This window comes from Canis aureus, chromosome 24, assembly GCF_053574225.1.
Source record: "Canis aureus isolate CA01 chromosome 24, VMU_Caureus_v.1.0, whole genome shotgun sequence".
In the NCBI taxonomy this organism is placed as follows: Eukaryota; Metazoa; Chordata; class Mammalia; order Carnivora; family Canidae; genus Canis; species Canis aureus.
The window spans coordinates 33,293,149-33,315,525 of record NC_135634.1 but is presented as its reverse complement, the minus strand read 5'-3'; the positions used below and the strand labels follow the sequence as shown (position 1 = coordinate 33,315,525).

Genomic DNA, 22,377 nt, shown 5'->3' with positions numbered 1-22,377 from the left:
AATATTACTCATCCGTACATCCGAAGGAGATGAGAACAGGATATTGAAGATATATCTGCAATCCCATGTTCACTGTAGCTTATTCACAATAGCCAAGGTGTGGAAATAAGCTATCAATGGATGAAAGGAAAAAGGAAATGTGGTGTATTTATGCACAATGGAATATTATTCAGCATTGAAATAGAAGGAAATCCTACCATTTGCAAGAACATGGATGGATCTTGAGGCCATTATGTTAAGTGAAATAAGTCAAACAGAGAAAGACCAATACTGTATGATCTCATGTACATGTGAAACCTTTTAAAAAGTCAAACTTATAGAAAGAGAGTAGATTGGTGGTTACCAGGGTCTAGGGGGAGGAGGAAATGTTGGTCAAAGGGTATAGACTTCCAGTTATAATGTGGATAGGTTCTGGAAATCTAATGTACAGGTGGTAATTACGGTTAACAATACTGTATTATGCACTTGAAATTTCCTAAGAGTATGGGGCGCCGGGGTGGTTCATTGATTGAGCATCTGCCTTTGGCTCAGGGAGTTATCCTGGGGTCCGGGGGATCGAGTTCCACATTGGGCTCCCTGACAGGAGCCTGCTTCTCCCTCTGCCTGTGTCTCTGACTCTCTCTCTGTGTTTCTCATGAACAAATAAGTAAAATCTTTTTTTTTTAAGTTCCTAAGAGTAAATCTTAAGTGTTTTTACCACACACACACGAAAATGGTAATCATGTGAAATGACAGAGGTGGACCTTATTTCACAGCAGTGTATCAAATCATCACATTGCACACCTTAAACATGTACTTTGATATGTCATTAGATTTCAGCAAGACTGAAAAAAAGAAATTCCTTACCGGTTGCTGGTTCTACAGTTTAAACACCCACATTTCCCTACCAAGTCCCCCTTCTAGTATTTCTGGAAAAGCCCAGAGTGTGTGTCTCAGAATTCACACCAATCTGCCCATTTTGCTTTCTTTTCTTCTGCTCTGACCTTTGCCAGGTGGTATCATTGGTATCCACCTGGTCATGAAAACTTTTTCACAGAGGTTGTCACACTTCCTTCTAGAACTATGTTCTGAGAACACCCATTGTCATTTTCAGTAGGATACCTGTGAGAATGCCCCCCTCCAATCTTGTTTCCCGCAGCTTTACTGAGATATAATTAACATAGAGCATTGTGTAAGTTTAAGGTGTACAGCAGGTTGATTTGGTATATTCATATATCGCAAAATAATTACTGCTGCAGCTATAGCCAATAACTTGATCACATCACATAATTACCATATGCTTTTCTATATTGTTCAGGTGAGAACATTTAAGATCTACTCTGTTAGCAGCTTTCAAGTATATAATACAGTATTTTGAGCTATAATCACCATGCTGTACATTAGATCCTCAGGACTCATTCATCTTGTAACTGGAAGTTTGTATCCTTTGACCAACTTCTCCTGACTTTTCCCAACCCCCAGACCCTGGCAACTGCCACTATACTCTCTATGAATTTGGCTTTTTTTTTTTTTAAGATTTTATTTATTTATTCATGAGAGACATGCAGAGAGAGAGAGAGAGAGAGGCAGAGAGAGAAGCAGGCCCACACAGGGAGCCCGATGTGGGACTCGATCCTAGGACTCCAGGATCATGCCTGGGCCAAAGGCAGGCGCTCAACTGCTAAGTCACCCGGGTATCCCTGAATTAGACTTTTTTTTTTTTTTTTTTTAAGATTCCACATATACATGAAATCATACATTACTTATCTTTCTGTCTTCGATTTAGTTCACTTAGCATTGTGTCCTCAGGATCCAACCATATGCTATCACAAATGTCTGTCTCATAGCTAAATAATATTTTCTTATGTGTACACACCATATCATCTTCATCCATTCATCTGTGGACACTTTAGTTGTTTCTATGTCTTGGCTGTTGTGAATAATGGTGTGATAAAAATGCCTCCCCTGTCCACCTTTAGAAGTCTACTTGTTCAGTGGGTACCAAAGCAGCTGCTTGTGTGCTGTCTTAGAGAGATTTAATTATGTTTTTAATTTATAGTTCCTATCATTTGGAATAGAGTTCAGAGAGGCTAGGCCAGGAGTCAATTTCCCCAAACAGATACTGTTTTCAGAAGTGCCCCCTCCTCTAAGGCACCCTTTGTTACTTGGTGTCCTTCTCTTCCAGGAGGTTCTCCCAAGCTCTTATGCAGCAGACTTCTGGTGGGAAGGTCCTATACTGATGTCTCCCTTGGTACCTTGAACATGCTCTGGGCGGCACCCTCAGCCTTTTCACTCACTTCAAAAGGGGGCAGTCATGGTTTAGAGCAGGGATTGGCACTCTATGGCCCTCAGGCCAAGTCCATCACACAACCTATTTTTGTACAAGCTTCAAGTTAAGGGATCCCTGGGTGGCGCAGTGGTTTGGCGCCTGCCTTTGGCCCAGGGCGCGATCCTGGAGACCCGGGATCGAATCCCACATCGGGCTCCCAGTGCATGGAGCCTGCTTCTCCCTCTGCCTGTGTCTCTGCCTCTCTCTCTCTCTGTGACTATCATAAATAAATAAAAATATTAAAAAAAAAAAAAAGTTAAGAAAGTTTTCTGCATTTTTAAATGATTGAAAAAGTTTGGGAAAAAAAAGTGTTTCATGACATATGAAAATGAAATGAAATTCAAATTTCAGGTCTACAAGTTGGAACACAGCCACACTCACTTGTTCACATATTGTCTATAGCCATTTTCTTGCTACAATTACAGAGTTGAGTGGTTGCAACAGAGACCAGATGGCCTGCAAAATCTAAAATATAGATATGGGCCCCTTATAGCAACAGTTCACTGACTCCTAGTTTAGAGCATGGACCCTGGGGCCAATCTGTTCAGGGTTTGAATTTAGTTCTGCCACTAACTAATTACATGAGCAGTATCTTAGCGTGTTCTGGACCATGCTGTCCACATTTCTAAGAGGGTGGGGGAATGACAACTGCTTTATTTACCTCATTAGGTTGTGTGGGAATTAAACAAGTCGATTTAGAATAGTGTCAGGAACAGGCCATGAATATTAATTATTATTGTTACACCACAGCTGGTGACCATAGAAAAATCTGTCTGGTGTTAAATAAAAATTCTGGATCAAAGTGTGTTTCTTAACTGACCATGAAGTAATAGGGAGAAAAATCTTCTGAGTATGAGAGTCACCTAAACAATATAGTCACAAGGTCACTCTTACCAAGGGACTGCAGAATGAAACTTCACTCTGGTCCCAAATAAAGGTCAAAGTTAGGCATTTAACTTCTTGCTTTCCTACATCACCCGGGAATCTCAGCAACCAACTAGTTTTCTTTCGTTTATTTTATTTTGAGGAAGGTTATATAAAACTTTCCATTTTCTAATGTTCTTTTATAGTCATTTTCCATGTAAAATATGATTTTTTAAAAATGTATTTATTCGTGAGAGACAGAGAGAGAGAGAGAGAGGCAGAGACACCAGCAGAGAGAGAAGCAGGCTCCATGCAGGGAGCCCTACGTAGGACTCGATCCTGGGACTCCAGGATCATGCCCTGGGGCCGAAGGCAGGTGCTAAACCTCTGAGCCACCGGAGACCCCTATAATTGTATATAGTTCTATTATGGCATATACAGTTTAATTACTTTTACTTAAGCTTACATTGTAATATTTCCACATTGCTTCTTAGTTATCTCTTGTTTTACTTTTTTTAATTTTATTTTTAAAAAGATTTTGTTTATTCATGAGAGGCACACACAGAGAGAGGCAGAGACATAGGCAGAGGGAGAAGCGAGTCCCAATGTGGGACTTAATCCCAGGACCCCGGGATCATGACCTGAGCCACAGGCAGACGCTCAACCACTGAGCCACCTAGGTGCCCCTCATCTCTTATTTTAAAGAATTTAATGAAGACACATTTTCAACACATAAAGGAACTTTTCAACATATGTATATAAACAAAGTTTTGAAAACTCAAGTGGTGAGTGAATCATGTGAATATTGATCCCATTTTCATCAAACTAATGACTTTGCATTGCTCATGTCATTGGCTTCTCCCAGAGGTGATCTTGAAGCACATTTAGATATTTGCAGCAATGAGCATTCTAGAAACAAAACTAAAAGCTTTTTGCTGTGTTTGTGAGGAAGGTGAAAGTGCTTTCCAGGCATAAATCTCACAGCAATGGCAATAGATATGACTAACATTAGAGCATTGACCATCATCTCCCACTCATCAGAGAAATGGGATCCACAATGACACATGGCAGAGGCAAGAACAGACTCAAAGATGTTTACTAGACAGATCATTTGTAGGGCAGAGAGTAGACAGTGATGTGAGTTTGTAGGGAATATAAAAAGTGCTTCTAGGGCAGTGGAGGGTCAGTTCCTCTGTCCAGTTTAGCTCACAGGTCCCAAATGACAATCATCACCCTGTGCTTGATTTACTTACAACCACCCTGTCCCAAAACATTTTCCTTTAGAGTAAGATCTTTGAGTAGTGGTTAAAGCCAATTACATTTTTTCTCCTTTTTTTGATGGGGGCGGGGGGAGTGGATTCTAGAAACTACACTCATTCATATGTAGGCTCAAAGAATGAGCCACTTCTATCTAGAAAAAAAAAAAAGAGAGAGAGACACTTTTTTGCAGAATCCATAGCTTCTTTCAGAGAAGCAATCAAGTCAGCCAGATTTGGCAAAACAAAAGGAAGTGAAGCTCTTACCAGTTACCCTCACCATCTATCTATTCTCTTAGACATTGTAAGGGATAGCCACAATTTTTATGTCAAACTAGCCTCCAAATTCATTTATCCTCATTTCTTTCTCCCTCAGGCAGACTAAGCTAGTGCCAGTGTGTGCATAAATGTGTTTGTGTTTATGTAGGTTTCAGTGTCTGAATATCTCCGGTTGTGGGATATGCTTACTGTTTGTTCTGAAAAGGTATCAGAGGAAAAAGAAAGTGATATTTCTGGGAATCATGCTTTTATGCCACCTACTCATCTAGTTGACTCTCTAATTTTAAGCCTAATTTTAATAAAAGACGTTGAATAGCTCTGCCTTTATGATTTAAATGGACTTTCAAACTGGGATTTAACCATCTGATATAACAAAGTGGGTGGACTTCAGCCTTCAGAGGAAAAAGAATAAACATACTGAAAGCTGTAATTAAAATGTTCCGTTTGCCTCCAACCTTCTTAAGACAATTATTGTCAAACTTGAAATATCCAGTGCCCAAATTCCAACCTCACGTTTTGCAAAAAGTGGTAGGGGGTGGCAGCTGAAAACGTTCCAGAAAAGGCAGCTGAAAGCATTTTGTTAGAAATAACAGATCCACTGGATGAGCACGAACACTCTGATGCATATTATATTCAAATATACCGGTGGTTAGAGAACATTGGTCAATTTCCTTGAACAGAGGTGATTAAAATAACTTCGTGAAGGCCCCATTCTATAATGCAAATACTTCAGCTCCTAATGGTCCACACGGAGGAATCACTGAGGAAGTATGATGAAATAAGTCCTAAAGAAATCACAAAGGAAAACTTCAATACAGTACAATTTGGATATATTCACCAGGTGCTCAAGTCCCCAACCTTAGAGTCATCCTTGACCCATCTTGTCAATCACACCCAGGGGCAAGATCCAAGGTCTCTGGCGCCTGAACCATATACAGTAAAGATCTTAAGATCTTAAGATATACAGTAAAGATCTTAAGAAAAAAACACACGCACGCACATTTTTTCCTTTGCAAACTTTCTGAAAACGTAAGCTAATGAAAGTGTCCACAGTAAATTCCCCTCTGTGCACACTGCACTCCTGTTGGTTCTACCTTCAGTATATATCAAGAATCCAACTTCTTTCCCTTCTCTCCCCTACCATCCTGGACCCACTACTTCCATTTCTTGCTTGAACTACTGAAATTTTACTATGTCTTCCCTTGGGCCTTTACAGTGTGTTCATCCCACAGGCAAGCAAATTAGATTGTGTCCTAGGTTGGCTCAAAACTCCCCAACCTTGTGTACTGTTGTAATGATTAAGCCCTTACTATGCCTTTCAGGATCCTTCTCTATCTGGCCACCCTGTGCCACTGGGACCAGGTTTGTTCTTTACTCACTTCTCACCAGCTAGGATTCCTTGTTGTTTTGGGAACCTGCTAAATATGCCTCCAGGCCTCCGCATCTGTTGTTCTTAATGTCTAGAATATTTCTCCCTAGAATCCTTACTTCCTTCTGGTCTATACTTCAATATCACCTTTGCAGAGTACTCTGTATAAAACAATGGCATCCCAAACATCCTATCCTCCCTGTTTTGTAGTTTTCTCTACACGATTAGCCTTTCTTTGTTTGGCATATCTTTATTTGTTTTGTTTTATTCTCCTCTTCCAGACTGTAGGCTCTGTGAAGGTAGGGATTTTACGGTGTTCACTGTTGTGCCCCATTCTAAGAACAATGCTTGACACCTAATATGCACATAATTAACATCTGTGGAAAAAAAGAAGAGATTATCTAGCCTGGGAAATTAGGTTAATCATGAAGTCATTGGCAGAGGAAGAGAAATTATTTTTCAGGGAAATGGTGGAATGCCTTCATGCCTTCTGGATGTTGTCTCAAGTGATAGATTTTTAAATTATCATCACACTCTGTGTATAAATACCTATTTGTTGATGGAGAAGAAAGTAAGCCCTAGGAGTTACCCACCTAGAACAGGACCCCTTCCCCGCCCCCCCCCCCCTTTTTAAAAATTTCAGATCTGGTTTTGCAAAAGTTACCAAAGTTACAATGCACTAATTCTTCCTTCCAAGATTCACTCTTTTACTACGTGTTTATTTTACCTTTCTTTCATGTTCCAAATAGGCAAGGCAAATTTCCCAGACTGCAAGGACAAAACGGTTTCTTTTGAGAGGTATTTTCTGGAATCGTGAACATAAATCGGCTGGTCATTTACTCTGAGATTTTACTTCTATGGGTAAGGTAGCAAAGCATCCCTCCCCTCCACCGGGCAGCACAGGCGTCTCTAATCCCATCTTCAGTCCTGAGGTCTCTCCAGGAGCAAGTGAGCTCCTGGAGGGCGTTCGGAGGGCTCCAACAGCAGTCTTCTGCAGTTCAGAAGAGCAGGCTTTGCTTTTGGCTGCTGGTCAAAACCATACAGTGAAGGAGAGATGACTCGGATGTGTCCTGTCCCCCTCTCCGCAGGGATGCTCTTTAGGCTGCAGGTCTCTTGGAAAAGGCGGTTGGGGGGGGGTGTGTCTTGGGGCGAACTTCTCCCTTGATCCTAGGGGCCCTCAATCTCTTCACTTGGGGAGGAGTCCCTGTGTTTGGGGTGGGGGTGGGGTGGGGGTACAGGATTTCCAAGTTAAGGCTCTCTAAACTCTAAAGAATTTCCCCAACGGAGCTCCCCGAGGAGACGGACCCTTCTGGGGTGCACATCGCCCCCCCCCCCCCGCACCAGGTCTCTATTTACCCGAAGACGAATGCGCCTGCTTTGAAAGCTCTAAACGTTATATGGTCTCATTCATTTGGGGGAATCTAAAAATCAGTGAAAGGGAATACAGGGGAAAGGAGAGAAAATGAGTTGAAAATATCAGTGAGGGTGACAAAACAGGAGAGACTCCTAAGTCTGGGAAACGAACAAGGGGTCGTGGAAGGGGAGGTGGGTGGAGGGATGGGGGTGACCGGGTGACGGGCACTGAGGGGGGCACTTGATGGGATGAGCACTGGGTGTTATGCTGTATGTTGGCAAACTGAACTCCAATTAAAAAAAAATTTTTTTTAAAGAGAAGGAAAGCATTAAAGGGTGGCCCCGGGAGAGCCTGTGGGCCCTGGAGTCCTTCCGGCTCTCTCTCTCTCTCTCTCTCTCTCTCTCTCTCTCTCTCTCTCTCTCTCTCGGTCAGTGAAAGCTGCAGGGGGTGAGCGCAGCGTCAGCTGCTCATTCATTCAACAAATATTTACTGAGCGCCTGCTGAGTGCCAGGCACTGGGGGGCCCGGGGCGAGGAGCGACCTGGGACTTGATCCTGGGCCCCCCGGGGGCGCGGTGGGCGCGCCTCTGCTCCCCCGGGGTGCGCCGCCACCTCCAGGGACGCCCCGGGCTCCAGCCTGGAGGGTCTCACGGGGGACGAAGGCGGCGGAGGGCGCAACAGTAAAACGAAAAAGCCGGAGCCGGTGGGCCCCGGGGCGCCGCTCCCGGGGAGCGCGCGAGGCGGGGCGGGGGAGCGCGGGGCGCGGAGCCCCGGGCGCGGAGGCGGCCCCGGCGGGCGGAGGGCGCGGCCGGCGGGAGGGGCCGGGGCGGCGCCGGGAGGGCCCAGCAGGTGACCCGCGGCCCGGCCGAGCCCCAGCGAGTCCCGCGCGCGCGGGCGGCGAAGTTTGCCGGAACATGGCGGAGGAGCCCGGGGCGCGCGGGAGCGGGGCGCGGCGGCGGCCGGGGCCCCGGGAGCTGTAGCCGCCGCAGCCGCAGCCGCCGCCGCCGCGGGGCGAGGTCGCCGCCATGGCCCGCTGGATCCCGACCAAGAGGCAGAAGTACGGGGTCGGTGAGTGCTCGCCCGAAGTTCGCGGGAGCGGCCCTGCCCCGCGGCGGAGGCTCCCCCCGCGCCCCCCGCGCCCCCCGCCCCCAGGGCGCAGGCGGCGCTGCCGGGCCGGGACGTCGCCCCCGGGGTGGGGAGTCTCAGCGGCCCCGAAACGGCACTGGGGCTCCGGGACCCGAAGCCCCGGCGCCGTGCACGGTGCAAACGTCAAAAGCGAGCGCTCGCCCGCGGGGGTGTGGGGCGCGGGCCCGGGGCTCCCCCTTCTCCGCCCCAGCCTTGCGGATCCGTGGAGTGGTTTGTCCGCTCGCGGACCCGGGGCTTCTGCGTGCCGTCTGCTGGGCTCCCCAAGTGAGGTCCCCAAGTGAGGTGTGCGGGGGAGGGGGTAGGACGGCGCCCCCCTTCCTCCAGGGACTGGGATGCCGGTAACAGTTGTAAAGTGAATGGGACACTCAAGCCGTGGGGTGGGGGTGATGGAGACGGAGGAGACGGCGAGCGGGCTGGGGGCGCGGACGCGCGCGTCCCTAACCGAGCGTGCCTAAAGGCGCCTACGACCGCCCTGCGAGGCCGCAGTTCCGTCCTGGGGCAGATAACGTGAGATTTTTTTTTAAGATTTTTTTTTTTTTTAAGATTTTCTTTATTCATTCATGAGAGGCACAGAGAGAGGAGAGAGAGAGGCAGAGGGAGCAGCAGGCTCCATCCATGCAGGGAGCCCATGCGGGACTCGATCCCGGGACTCCAGGATCAGGCCCTGGGCCGAAGGCAGGCGCTAAACCCCCCCGAGCCACCCAGGGATCCCCACAGGAGCATATTTTGTTAAGGAACCTGTGGCAGGTCCTGGCCAGGCACTGGGCTTTCCTAAAGGTGGTGCTCCAGAGCCCCCACCACCCGCGGAGGGGTGGCTGTTGTGTTGTTGGGGACCCGAAAGCCTGGCTGTGCCTGGTTTTGACCCAGATGGAAAACCGCGGTCCTTGCACCTGGTGTGTGTGTGTGTGTGTGTGTGCGTGCGCGTGTGCGTGCGCGTGCTGAGGTCTCTTGGAAAGACTGCCCTGAGCCGGGCCATCCCTGGGGCAGGTGGACTTCCGAGCGGTTCCCTAGAATAAACACAGTTGTGTGTGTGGAGCATTTTATCACTTCCTCCCAGGTTCATTCATTCGGTCCATCTGTAATGTAATCTTTTATTTTACTCGCTTTCCCGGGCCCCATTTTTCCTTACCGCTTCAGTTAGTAGGGAGGGAGGGATCCCTGCAGCGCTTCTGTGCTTTCTGACACACTGAAGTCCTCTTGGGATACTCTTTTAACAACCTCCTCTAGGTGCTTTTCGACTCTGTAACCACAGAGTCCGTTAAAAACCCAACAACAAAACCCTTTCACATTTAAAATAGTATCTTAATTGTGACCCTTTCTGTGTATATGTAGCTGTATATGTGATATGTACTGTGTATATGTAATTCCTTGTTGCCCCCCTATTCCAAAAAACTTGTTCCCTCTTAAATTTCCTTTAGAATCCTTGCACTCTCTTGTGGCAGCAACTCAGAAATAAGTGTTTCTTCTGACCCACAGTATCTGGTCAGAATTTGGTCCTGAGGCTTCAGGCAGGTGCCAGTGAGTAGCCAGTAGTTATGGAAGGAAAATGGTCTGTGATAGATGGAATCGATTTATTTTTGAGCATTACAGAGTACTACTAAATTAAAGCATAATTAGCAATGCCTGCTCATTAGTTACTATTTACAAAGATAGCAGTTTTGATTTTGTTTCTAACAGGATCCAACACTATGACTTTCATGTAGTTAATGCCAAGCATACCCCTCAAATGTGGTTTTAATTACCATAGTCATAGGAGCAAGTGTGACATGTTTTCTTTTCAGTAATACTACCCCCCCCCCCCCATTCTGGAATCAGGTTACCATGTTATTTATCAGCAGTCAAGAAAAGCATTTGAAATGCATTTCCAGGGCATAGGTGGTAGCAAAACTGCCCCGGGATATAATTTGGCACACTTATTTTACTAGACACAATAGATTTTGATTAATCTTGGCTTGACAAAAGGACCCACTGTTAGGACAGATTAGCTGAGGAGATAAATCACCATTGTTTATTCCTAAAACTCTCTGTTGTTCTCAGTGCCTCCCGCTTGGAAGCCTTCCTTGGCCTACCGGGGTAAAGTCTAAATTGAGCCCAACTTTCAAGGTTATGATAATCTGGTTCGACCTGTCTCCACCAACTTTATCTCTCCTGGCTTCTTTCATTAACTTACCAGGGCAGACACTGCCCTTCTCTGCTCTTGTGCAACATGCAATGAAGAGGTTCTCCCTTTGGGACTTTGCTCCCAGAGTGCCCTCCCAGTTCTGTATCATCTCCAATCCAGCCTATTCCTCGGGGGGCTCAGATGCATTTGCATTGCTTCCCCAGATTTGGTATGAACCGGACCTTCTTCCCAAACCCGTATGCCTCTCCTCACAATCACTACATTGTGCCACACTTTGTTACTTATCCTTTTATCCTTGGGTTCACTGAATCAGGTTATGGTTCTGTATCCCTGTCATGATACCAGGTAGAGAGCCTGTATTCAGTAACTGCTTGTCCTTGCTGTTGAGGTGACACTCTAAAGCCTTAACCTCATTTCCATGATGATTTAATGCAGTTCCTCTCCCCACCCCCCCACCCCCATTCACCACAGTATGAGTTTTATTTTGTTTGGTTAAATGTGCGTAGTGAGAGCCTTCGGTGTCTTTATTTCTTTGCAAGCAGAAAAATGAGATGTGCTGTTGAGAAAATAAGGAAGCATCGAGTAGACAGACTTCATTTAAATATAATTAGGAAAATTGGCTTGTTGGACTTTTTGGGGGATAGTTATCACTTACGAGTGTCTGCTGGTCAGATTGTGTTTCTGGGTGAAGGAAACCATGTGATAGTCATTTTGAAGCATTTCAATGACTCACAGCTACTCTGTGCGAGGGTAGTGCTTTGATCTCAATTTGAATTTTGCTAAGTGAAGCTAGCAGTCTCTTATATTATCTTGGTGCCACTATTGGCTGCTCCTGGCAGAGCCTAGATTTTTCTATGGGGACTGAAATGCAATCTGACTGGGCTTTCTTAGTTCTTAAACATAGCTCTGTTGGCTCAATCTCTAGCATTTTGGAGGGCCTAAATGACCCATGTGTGTTATCTGTTATCAAGGGAAAGGACCAATAGATTTGCTTTTTTAAAGTTCTAGTCCATTAGTATCCTGGTGTGAAGTGTTACGTGCCAAATGCTTGGAAGCAAGTGCTCTTCCGTACAGCCATGGAAAACTGTCTTTTCTTCTTTCCATTTTCTTTATTTTCTTTTCCTTTATTCTTTTTTCCCCTTTCTTTCTTGAATTTTTTTTCTGTTCGAGGACATGAGGATATAATCACGTTTATTTAGATTTAAAACAAATGTCAGTGATATATATCCAGGTTACTTTTCTGATTATTGAAACATTTATGTTTTAAGTCTGCTCCCAAACAAGCTATTTATTATTAATAACGGTCCCACATTATGTTGTTGGTTGATTTTTTGTTGTTGTTGCAAAAACAATTCATTATTGTTTGTGATCTGTATTGTTATAATGCGATAAAAGGTAGTGTGGGAGCATCTTTGCTTTCACCATTAGCTCTTCATCTGTTGGTTCTGCTAGGCCTCATTAATCTGAAAGCATTTAGCTTAGTAGAGGAGACTCAAATGCTGATGTAAAAAATTGAAAGCAGACTCCTGTAGCCCTTTGTTAATGCATTCAGGTGTGCTGTGGTTCCCATCCAATCCTCAAGAGGAGGGTCTGAGGGAATAACTAATCCAGTTTCCCTTTAAAGAGAGGAACTTGGTGTCTAAAGAGGTAAAGTGAATTGCTTAACACAAGATAACCTTTTGATTGCATGAACTCTGTTGGTCCTCTGGTGAAGCCACTGGATCCCTTTCTTAGAATAATGATTTTAAGTGTATAAAGTCAACTATGAGGAATTGAAAATGGAACCCAGTTGTATTGAAATACAGCTGTCAGGGTATTTTTCAAAATTGTAATATTGTGATACGTGTGCTTATTAATGCACTAAATAACAAGATCTAGTGGCATGTCTGTAAACTACCATACTTTCAAATTAGTGATGAGTATATATGATTTTTTTAAGATATCTGCAGTAACCATGATAATGATATGAAAATACTTATGATTTCAGTTTGGTACAAGTTGGGGTTTATTGCCTACAGTCATAATTAAATACTAAGTTTTAGAAAATTGAGATGCATTTTTTTTTCCCATTTCAAATCCATGGATCTCTGAATTTTTTTTAAGACTTTATTTATTTATTCATGAGAGACAGATTGAGAGAGAGAGAGAGAGAGGCAGAGACACAGGCAAAGAGAGAAGCAGGCTCCACGCAGGGAGCCGGACATGGGACTTGATCCTGGGTCTCCAGGAACACACCCTGGGCTGAAGACAGCGCTAAACCTCTGAGCCACCCAGGCTGCCCAGATCTCTGGATTTGAACACAGATTAAAAATCCTTGGCTGAAGATCACACAGTTAATTAGTTATGGAACCAGAATAAGCAACAACAGTAACACTTGTTGATCATCTGTCTACTGGAGGCAGATGCTGCTAGATATTATACAGCTGAAGAAGCCTTTGCCCTAATGTGTTCATGTTCTAACAACATTGAGGCTAAGAATAAAAGAACTATAGAATTAATATTTATTATGAATTTACTTTGTGACTGTTCTAAACCCTTTAATTCAGTATGTTCTAGGTACATGTGGGGGTCTCAGAGACATTTTACAGTTGTCCATTGTCACCTTGATCTTTGCCATATCCAGGTGCCCTTGTGGTAAAGCAGCTTCATGTCTGATTCCATGCCCTTTTGCCTTGTCTGTTTCCTACTTCATCTTTTCTCTGTGTTACTGCTTTTTGAATGTTGTAGTTTTTACTTAGTTATTGGAAAAGAAAAATCCTCCATTCCTGCCATTAAAGAAGAACCAGCATCATGTGCCATAGGAAAAAGCAGCTATAAAAATAACACTGACAAAAATAAGACAGCAGTGTACTGAGGTCTGGCTAGATACTGGTACCTGTCAAACCATTCCTCTATTCAGGAGGGAGGATGATACCCAACTTGAACCTTTCTCTTTGTTGTGACGTTGATTCCCGTGATTTCTGATAGTTGATATTCTATAAAGTAGCCGGGAACCCTGACTAGTGAATGTTGAACCATTGCTCCTAGGGGAAATTCAAGGTCAGGTTCCTGTGAGCCTCTGGTCACGTTTTCATCAACTGGTCAATACATTACCTTATTTTAAGTGTGTTTCTGTTTAAAATTTAAAGACTTTATTTAATATATATCATTGATTTACTAGCTGTGAACTCACAGCCAATAGGACGATGAATCAAGCCTAAGTGAAGCTTACCTAACACATGTATTTTCTTCATTAGACAAATTGCAGCCTTTTTATGCCTAAGAACACTACACAGTAGCTCAATACCATGCACTGTGCTTGGGGGCCATTTTAAATGGTGAAGTCATTAACAAAAAAGCATAATATGAGAAGAACATGACATTACCTTTAAAACTGCAAAAAGGACACTTGTTTGCCATATGAGAACTGAAAAAGGTGGTGTCTCCTTGTTGGACCTCAGATGGGACCTTGCACATCCCATTTTGCCTGTCTGCACACATCTGAGAGTGACTGTAGAAGCACCAGGAATATTTATTTGAGGCTACAAATACATTTTAGCAAGTAGGAAAATTCACAGTTACAGAATTTGCAAATAATAAGCATCAACTGTAGCTAGTTAGATAAAAAGAGAATTAAAAATGGAATCACTGGGCAGCCCTGGTGGCTCAGTGGTTTACTGCCACCTTCAGCCCAGATCGTGATCCTGGAGACCCGGGATTGAATCCCACATCAGGCTCCCTGCGTGGAGCCTGCTTCTCCCTCTGCCTGTGTCTCTGCCTCTCTCTCTGTGTCTCTCATGAATGAATAAATAAAATTTTTTAAAAAATGGAATCACTGTTAGAGTAATCCCTCCTTAAGTCCTTCTAAGAATCCTCCCTTAGGGTACTACTGCCTTTGCCCACACTTTGCCTCCCCACACCTCTCAATGTCTTTTTCCCTTTATTCTCTTTACATAGTCTGTAATTGTCTTATTTATTTGATTGTGTTTACTGCCTGTCTCCCATACCAGAATATAAGGTTATAAGGACGGGAGCTTTGTCTTTTCCATTAGAAAATACCAACCCTGGGAAAAGTGCCTGGCACATGGTCAGCACTCAGGATATAAATGATGGAGTAATAAATGAGCACTTGAACCCATCATCTACCTAAATTTGTCTTGTCTGCCATAAGAGGGCATTTTCTCCAAGCTATGGAGTATACTGCCCTATGCATCCTTCCAATGAGATGCAATCAAAAGCAGTAGGAAAAGGAACATATAAATACTAGATAAAATAGATTTAATAAATTGCTTAAGCAGAGGTTGTGTGAACATTGTGGGGTGGACAGGAATTGAAATCCTAAATGATGCCTTATTAGATAGGAAAGGAAAATGGGATAGTCCTCCTCCTCCCCCTCTCACCATCCGCCTCCTCCTCCCCCTCCTTCTCCTTCTCCCCCCCCCCCTTCATTATTTGTGGAGTCTTCATGGAGGAAGGTGCTTGACCACAGTGGTAAATAGGGTTTGGGAGGTTCTGAGTCATTGCATTAGTACTGTGTTGAGCACATGACTTAGAAAAGACAAAATCTAATGAAAGAAAGAAGGCTTTTAAATGCATTTGTTCCTTCCTATTACAAAAAAGGAGTTGAGATCCCTTTACAATAAGCATAGTGTATACTGTACACAGGGTCATCAAAAGAAAAAGATCACAAGTAATGTGGAGAAGAAAAAGTAATTTAGAGTACTGGCAAGGGGCTTTGCAGCAAAGGGAGTAGTTACTCAATAATTAATTTGTCCAGATTTATAGAAGGCTTTTTTGTGGTGGTCACACGTTTCAACTTGTTAGCTGAAACTTAACTGGTAGTTTCTCTCATCTAAATATTAAGAGACAAACCAGTGGAGTTTGGGGGGTAAGGAGTCAAATCTCATCGTAATGAATTTTCCCACGAAGGGAAAATTTCCCAACTGCTAGTTTGTCCTCATCAATATTCAGTGTAACAACAATTACAACTCTATACACAGAAAATATTTCAGTACTGTCAAAATAATAAAAAAAGGAACATGGGTCAATTCTGTTACTACTCATTTGAATGGAGAGTTATAATAGAATTGCAATAGAATTGACCTGTATCTGTGGCCCAGGAAATTGACTAAGGTCAGATAGTTTTTCACTAAATGCTTAAAAGGAGGGAAAAGAAGTTTTCTTCCTCATCAAATAGATAAAATCATCAATGAAATGTCTGCCATCTCTGGATGTTAAAGGTATAACAGATCCTTCGGGAGTCCTTTGACATTGGTTTAGAAGTAGCCTCCAGCATACCTCAGGAATAATGGGCTTTTATTTTTAAGCTAAAAAAGGGCTTTTGAGATCAGGCTAAGAAATTATTTTGAGGCAAAGAGTTGGGTGAGCAAGGGAAAGCAGAGGATGGTTGTGTTAATTTTATTTTTGCAAGTGATGTCCAGGCCTTGTCCTCTGGGAGCCTGGGCTGGCAGTCAGGACTCAAACGATTGTCTGAATTGCTGGCAACCAGTTCCCAAGCAAGAGACAAAAGTGGTCTTTGTCTTTCCACAAAGCTCTATGCCATGGCAAAGCTGCTATTGTTCTAATGGCTTTATATTCATGGATCTACGTTTCCAGATTGTGCCATTTTCTCCTACTTTTCCACACCCTGTTAAACTCTGGGACGGTCTATGTCAGATGCAGTAGTTGGACCCCCTCGATGCCCTAAGAATCTTGGGCATCCATTCTTTATCTTTTCAAATAACTTGAGGAAAAGAATCGTAGCAGAGATTAATTCTCTCTTGAAAATAGCTCTTTGCTGACTCAGCCAAGGTGAGTAAGAATGCATCCTGATGACTGGTTTGTTACATATGTAGCTGGGGCAGGAGTGTATTTCCTATGAGCCTGGAGTGATAGGGCTCTCACTCCCCCACACTTTGCTGCTGGAGACTGGTTATAAGTTCTAAAACTTGGTTATAAAAAATCTGACAGCTTTACCCTTTTGTGCATAGCATCATAAAATATTAAGGGCTAGATTCTCTATGCATCCCCTCATAGCTAACACCCTCATTTATTGGAAAAATACGCCCTGCAGGCATAAAGTGATTAACCAAAGTCATAGGGCTCCTAGAAAATTTGTGTTTCAGCCTATTGTCTTCTAGCTGCTTCCTCTCTATAACTTGACAGAGCAAGTTTCTTTATATGTCTGCTTGGGACTCTGACAAATAATTGCACCCAACACAGTCCTAAAGGTGAAAATACTTGTCTTCCCTGGGTTTTCTCCTAGGTGGAGATTTCGGTATGAATAAGATTTAGCTGTTAAATTATCTTCTCCCCCTTTTTATTGAGATATAATTGACATATAACTTGATGGTATTTTCACGTATACAATGTGAAGTGTGTATAAGGAGAAATGATCACTGTGGTACGTCTAGTTAGCATCCATATCAAATTTTTCTTCACGATGAAGACTCTTTTTTTTAAAAAAATTTATTTATTTATTTTAGAGCACAAGTGGGAAGGGCAGAGGGGGAGAGAGAATCTCAAGCAGACTGCATGCTAAGCATGGAGCCAGATGTGGGCCTTGATCCCATGACCCTGAGCTCACAACCTGAGCTGAATCCAGAGTCAGCTGTGTAACCAACTGCACCACCCAGGCACCCCATGTTGAGGACTTTTAAAAGCTACTTTTGGGATGCCTGGGTGGCTCAGCGGTTGAGCGTCTGCCTTTGGCTCAGGGCATGATCCTGGAGTCCCGGGATCGAGTCCTACATCTGGCTCCCTGCATGGAGCCTGCTTCTCCCTCTGCCTGTATCTCTGCCTCTTTCTGTGTCTCTCATAAATAAATAAATAAAATCTTTAAAAAAATAAAAGCTACTTTCAAATATACAATATAGTATTATTGACTGTAATCATTATGCTGTACATTACATCCCCAAGAATTACTTATTACCACCCATCTCCCACATATGACAGCCATCAATCTATTCTATGAGTTCCATTGTTTTTGTGGGTTTTTTTTTTTTTTTTTTTTTTTTTTTAGATTCCACATATAAGTGAGATCATATAGTGTTTGCCTTTCTCTGGCTTATTTTACTTAGCATAATACCCTCCAGTTCCATCTGTGTTGCTATAAATGGCAGGATTCCCTTCTTTTTATGGTTGAATAATATTTCACTGTATACGTATCACATTTTCTTTATCCATTCATCATCAGAGGACACTTAGGTTGTTTCCAAATCTTGGCTATTAAATAATGGTGCATTAAACATGGAGGTACAGATATCTTTTTCAAGTTAGTGTTCCTTTGAATAAATACTCAGAAGTGGGATTGATGGATTATATGGTAGTTCTATTTTTAATTTTTGAAGAACCTCCATACTGTTTTCCAGACTAGCTGCACTAATTTACATCCCAGAAGTACATAAGACGTCTCTTTTCTCCACATCCTCACCAATGCTTGCTTCTTGTCTTTTTATAATAATGTTCTAAAAGACGTGAGGTGATATCTCATTGTGGTTTTGATTTACATTCCCCTGATGATGAGTGATGTAGGGCTTCTTTACATGTGTCTCTTGGGCATCTGTATGTCTTCTTTGGAAAAAATGTCTATTCAGATCTTCTCATTTTCTAATTGGAATTTTTTTTTTTTTTTTGCTACTGAGTTTATGAGTTCTTTATATATTGGATAACTCCTCATCAGATGTGTGATTTGCAGATATTTTTTCCCATTTGGTAGACTGCCTTTTTCATTTTGTTGATGGTTTTCTTTGCTGTTTACCTTCCCCTTTTTAAGAGTTCTGGAAAGGAAGTGTGTCTTGGAGGTTTGAGCCTGCAAAGTAGAAGTCACGCTGTGGGTTTCATGGTGGTCATATTTCAGGGCTGGTATAGACCCAGTGATGTTTGGTCCCCAGCACCAGAGTATTGATATAATGTTCAATGACAAAATTAATAAGTAACATGATATTCTTACAACATTACAGGCATGTTTGAATGTTAATGCAGTTTACCAAGTATGGGTAAAGTCATGTATTGATCATAAGGGATTATAATATTGACCTGGAAGTGAGAGAACATTGGTATTTTTTTAAACCTGTATTTTGAGCAAAACCATGATGCTTTATTCTGAACACTTAAGGTAGGAGAAGTTTGAGTAAGGCTCCTTGGTGTCATGGTGGGTACAAGTCCTCCTGTGCAGTTCTGATGGAAGGGAACAGCTTGATAGTAGGGAGGATATGCAGCCTCATCTCAAGGCAGAGAGCTACTGGGGACTTCCTGTTGGAGTCAAACTCCTCCTGGAACAGGGCTGGAGTTTGTCTACCTGGTTTCTGAGGTATACCAGCCAGGCTTTGAGCTTCCTTATGAACAGGAGCAAATAAATAGAGAAGGCCTGCCCCTCACATCATGACAGCATGATTCATTTAAGTTTTTCCATCTCACAGGATTATGAGGCACAGTTTCTATGAACTTGCATGCTTCTGTATATTTTCTCAACCAGTGAATACTAGAAGAACATTTATTGTCTTTATTTTTTTTCATTTATTATCTTTAAAAAAGAGATCCTGAGGCTCAAAATGTTGGAAACTTTGGTATAAGTGAAGTTCTAATGTGCCATGTCTTATAATAATACTGTGTGTGCCGTATCATTGTGGTCTGAAAAATCTAATTAAAACTGGTATACCCTCTACCAAATATTGATTAAAATAAAAAATGTACATATCCTTTGATCTACCAATTCCATTTCTATGAGTTTATCCTACAGATATGTTAACACATGTGGGAAATAATACATGGACAGGATTGTTCATTAGAGCATTATTCATAACAAAAATGTGAAAATATATGTGAACCAGTGGGGAGTGGGTTTAGGGATTTGTGGCATGTGCATATAATGGAATACTACAGCATTAAAAAAATCAAGCTCAGTGATAGACAAAGTGTCTGTGAAGATGATACTGGCATTTGGTAGTTTAAGGATGATCTCTTCAAAAAATGGTTCTTGGTCAATTGTCTGTCTTGAAAAATGTACTGGATCCCTACCTAATGCCAAAAAAAGTTGATTCCTGGACTCCTACTTCACGCTGTAAAAAATGATTCCAAATGTCTGAAAGGTAAAGTCTTTCAGAAGGGAGTATAAGAGGAGCGTCTATGTGGCTCTGTTGATTAAGCATCTGACTCTTGATTTTGGCTCAGGTCATGATCTCAGAGTCATGAGATAGAGCTCCGTGTCTGGCTCTGTGCTCAGCAGGGAGTCTGCTTGAGATCCTCCCTCTCCCTCTCCTCTCCCCCTCCCCCCCTCTCTCTTTCTCTAAGAATAAATACATCTTTTTAAAAAAAGTGCATAAGAGAACATCTTGATCTTGGAGTAGGCAGAGATTCTTAAAAGGGACACAAAACCCACTAACTTATAAAAAAATTATACTGAATCTATTAAAATTAAGAACTTAAAGTTCACAGAAAGACACACTTAAGAGATTAAAAAGAGAACCCACAGAATGGAAGCAGACATTCCCAGTACATATGTCTGAACAACAGATCATATTGCAAACATGTAAAGAACTAGAAATTAGTAAGAGAAAAGAATAACCCAATACAAAAATAGGCAAAAGATTTGGATAGACACTTCATAAAAGATAATATCCAAATGTCCAGTAAACATATGAAAGGGGGCTGCTTTCCATTTGTCATCACAGAGATGTAAAAACAATGGCAGCCCTACCAGAAGAGCTAAATAGCACAAAACAAAACCATGGAATCATTCCAGCTGCTGGTGAGGACACGTGGTCGTAGGAAGTCGCATGTGCTGTGAAAGCGTACATCAGTACACCCATTTCGGAAGGCAGTTTAGTGGTTCCTAGGAAAGTTTGGTGTGGACCTACTATGTGCCTCCACAGTTTCACTGTTAGGAGAATGACAAGTTTCTGCTAAAAGCCTTGTGCAGAATGTTCATAGTACACTATTTAAAATAGCTCCAAATTGGAAATGACACACATGCCCATTGGCAGTTGAACATATGTATAAATTATGGTGTCCCCACCCAAGGAAATACTATAGGGCAGTGAGAATACAAGATTTACATGTCCTCATAAAAATACAGTTAAGTCTTCCAAAAGGCCATGGGAAGAAGGTGAACACAAGAGTACCTATTTTGCTACTGAATTGCTATAAATGCCAATACAGGTGAAACTAATTTATTTTTTGAAGTCAGGGTAGTCGTTAGTCTAGGTGTCTGCAGGGTGAAATGTGTGCTGGCAGTGAGGATGAGAGCATTTAGGTTATCGGTAACATTTGTCTTTTCTTGATCAGGGTGTTGCTTATGTAGGTGATTCAGTTTATGAAAACTTAGTGCACTGTACGTGTATAACATGTGCCTTTCCTGTATGTACAGTAAACCAAAATAAAAATTTTAGAAAGGAAAAAAGTGAAGGAGCTCTCTATTCATTGATATGGGCTATTTCCAAGATATATTTGAATGAAAGGGCAAGATGCAAAAAGTGTCTATAGTATTAATTTCATTAAATGAATATTTGTTCTGTACCTACTGTGTGTCAGGCACTGTCAAGCCACAATGCAGTAGGCAGAGAAAAGTGTGTGTTTGCATGAACTTGTAAATGCTAGACCATTTCTGAAACTGTATGTAAGAAATTGTCCATCAGGTGGTTCTTGAAAGGGGATGGTGGATTGGGCGTCAGAAGTAGAGAGCTTTTATTGACTATTTTTGCACCTTTGAAAGTTTGTGCAATGTGGATCGATTACCAATTTGAACAAATAAATAAATTGGACTTCATGATCCAATGAGTATTAATGTAATTTGTGACCTTAAGGCAGAGCTGTTGTCACCTCTGTTGTAGAGGTCTAGTAACTGAAACAGACTATTTCGGTGGTTTGCTACAAATCACACAGGATGTCTTGGGTGGGTTCAGCAATTAGGTCTTTGACCCCATCTCTCAAACTACGCTATTGCATATTCTAGCAAAATTCTAACTTTATACACTCCTGTAATTTAGTATACTTTGCTTTCTACAATTGAGTGAATTACTTATGATACACTCTGTCTCTTTGTTTACAATCAAAAACCTATTCCTACATTGTTCTTCAGTTAAGGGCAAAATGGAATTTTCATGTTTACACTAGCCTCATTTCTTTATAATCCTAAAATTAAAAACTTGTAGAATTACGTCTCATTAATTTTAAGTAATTTATTGTTTTAAGTATCTAAATGACTATTTTATGGCTGATAAACCATTATTCTCTGGCTTTGACTCCTTTGTTTAAAGACAGGGAGGTGATGTCATTCTTTTCTTTGATAAGGTAATGGACAGGCCCATGGCATACACAAGACTTAGTCTCACATTACATAAAATATTTCACTAACAAAATAGAACACTTATATATGATTATTTCTATAGTCTAATAGCTTCACTAATATGGTATGCCTTTAAAAAAAAAATAAGTCATGTTCTGAGTAGGTGAAGAAGATCGATGTGCAGCTGTTGATTTGCTCAGTGCCACAGGGTAAGCTAACATGGTTACTACTTCCAGTCCTGCAGACTGTAGCAAGTGCCAGTGGCCAAGCCATGCTTAAAATCAGAATTGTAAAGACAGATGCAAGAGCCATTTGCTGCAGGGTGAAGGTTTTGGAGAGTAGGTTCTTGTGGCTCAGAATTTTGAAGTTCAGGTCTACTTTTATTACCCTTTGCTTTTATGAATCAAATAAGGCTCTA

At 42.3% G+C, this 22,377-nt stretch overlaps 1 protein-coding gene across 4 annotated transcripts in view; it reads left to right on the top strand.

The window, feature by feature from the left end:
* Nucleotides 1-7,914: 7,914 nt before the first annotated feature.
* DOCK5 (dedicator of cytokinesis 5) overlaps nucleotides 7,915-22,377 on the top strand; it is a 211,708-nt gene continuing 197,245 nt past the window's right edge. The window contains exon 1 of one of the 4 annotated variants that reach the window (XM_077868808.1): nucleotides 7,915-8,131. Coding sequence is in view for 3 of the 4 variants with exons in the window: in XM_077868810.1 (XP_077724936.1) it covers nucleotides 8,454-8,496 (43 nt within the window). In the remaining variant the exon portion in view is untranslated. Of the gene's footprint in view, nucleotides 8,132-8,355; nucleotides 8,497-22,377 lie in introns of those variants that run through there. The other 3 variants (XM_077868810.1, XM_077868809.1, XM_077868807.1) reach the window with 3 other exon arrangements.